Source organism: Zingiber officinale, chromosome 2A (genome assembly GCF_018446385.1).
Source record: "Zingiber officinale cultivar Zhangliang chromosome 2A, Zo_v1.1, whole genome shotgun sequence".
NCBI lineage: Eukaryota > Viridiplantae > Streptophyta > Magnoliopsida > Zingiberales > Zingiberaceae > Zingiber > Zingiber officinale.
The window spans coordinates 17,261,260-17,262,802 of record NC_055988.1 but is presented as its reverse complement, the minus strand read 5'-3'; the positions used below and the strand labels follow the sequence as shown (position 1 = coordinate 17,262,802).

Sequence of the window (1,543 nt, the reverse complement as noted above, 5' to 3'; positions counted from 1 at the left end):
GAGGAGCAGTGACCCCGATCAAGGACCAAGGCAATTGTGGTACGTAAACGTTAATTCGAAATCAGAACGAGTTTGCTTGATCGAGCTAGTAATTAATTCTTTTGATTTCTCAATGTGTAGGTTCGTGTTGGGCATTCTCTTCCGTAGCATCGATCGAAAGCATCAACCAGATTGCCAACGGGGAACTGATATCTTTGTCAGAGCAAGAACTCCTCGCCTGCGACAACACCAACAGGAAGTGCAAAGGCGGAGTGCATTACAAGGCATTTTCCTTCGTCGTCGCCCATGGAGGCATCACCACCGAAGCGAACTATCCTTACCAGCCAAATCAGACTGCTTGTGACTATAGCAAATTAGCAGACAACGCAGTCTCCCTGACCAGCTATAGCTTCGTGCCGAGCCACAGCGAGGAGTCGCTCATGAAGGCCGTGGCAAACCAGCCGGTTTCCGTGTCGATCGATGCGAGCGAGTTCATGCTGTACGCCGGTGGGATCTTCGACGGGCCTTGTGAGGCCAAGCTCAATCACGAAGTGACACTCGTCGGCTATGGAACCGATGGAAACGGGACCAAGTACTGGATAGCCAAGAATTCGTGGGGCACGGGGTGGGGTGATCAGGGTTACATCTTACTCGAGAAGGATGTCGATCGAAAGGAAGGGCTTTGTGGTCTCGCCATTAGAGCTTCTTTTCCCATCATCTAGCTACCCAATATATCTCAACGATGGAAGATTGATATATCATATGTGCTTTCCTCTGTTTTAATTGCTCGCTGAAAAATAATAACAACGGACGGTGATTTTAGATTGTTCGTGTTTGTAGAACTTCATTTACAAATCTGAATCGAACAAATTGCAAAATGATCAAAATATTGCAGGGTTCTTCACAATATTGACAGAAAACTGTGTTAAAAGAAGAATAGAACAAAGATAAAATAGGAGAGTAGTAATTAATCTTATTATTTTTTTGTTGATATTTGTCCTCAAGATAATACAATATATAGGGTTTAAACAAGTACTCGATCAATTAATCAATTAATAAATAACAAAATAATTCTAAAAATTATTCTGAGAATTATTTTAATAATTATAACAAAATTATTAGAATAATCCTAAAACTAATTTGATGATTTGATCCGGTCAATTCTGGTAATTCTCTTTTATCTCTTTTACCCCCGACAAACTTAACGGGAGATCTTTGACGTTGAGTTTGCTTGCTAACTTGTTGAAACGTTGTCTAGATAATGGCTTAGTAAAGATATCAGCAATTTGATCCTCAGCAGAGATATAAGAAACGGATAATTGTTGAGTTGCCACACGTTCACGAACAAAATGAAAATCAATTTCCACATGTTTTGTACGAGCATGAAAGATTGGATTTGCTGTGAGATATGTTGCTCCAATATTGTCGCACCAAATTTTTGGTGCAATATTTGATGCAAGATGAAGTTCAGAGAGAAGTGATTGAAGCCAAATAATTTCAGACGTTGTATTTGCTATAGCTTTATATTCTGCCTCAGTACTTGAACGAGATACCGTAGGTTGCT

General features: G+C 40.3%; 1 protein-coding gene across 1 annotated transcript in view; it reads left to right on the top strand.

The window, feature by feature from the left end:
• LOC122044430 (zingipain-2-like) overlaps positions 1-808 on the top strand; it is a 1,676-nt gene extending 868 nt beyond the window's left edge. Inside the window, exons 2-3 of the mRNA XM_042604910.1 lie at positions 1-39; positions 121-808. The exon at positions 1-39 is cut by the window's left edge and continues 403 nt beyond it. Coding sequence (XP_042460844.1) covers positions 1-39; positions 121-701 — 620 coding nt within the window. The 3' untranslated portion in view covers positions 702-808. The remainder of the gene's footprint in view (positions 40-120) is intronic.
• Positions 809-1,543: the final 735 nt, after the last annotated feature.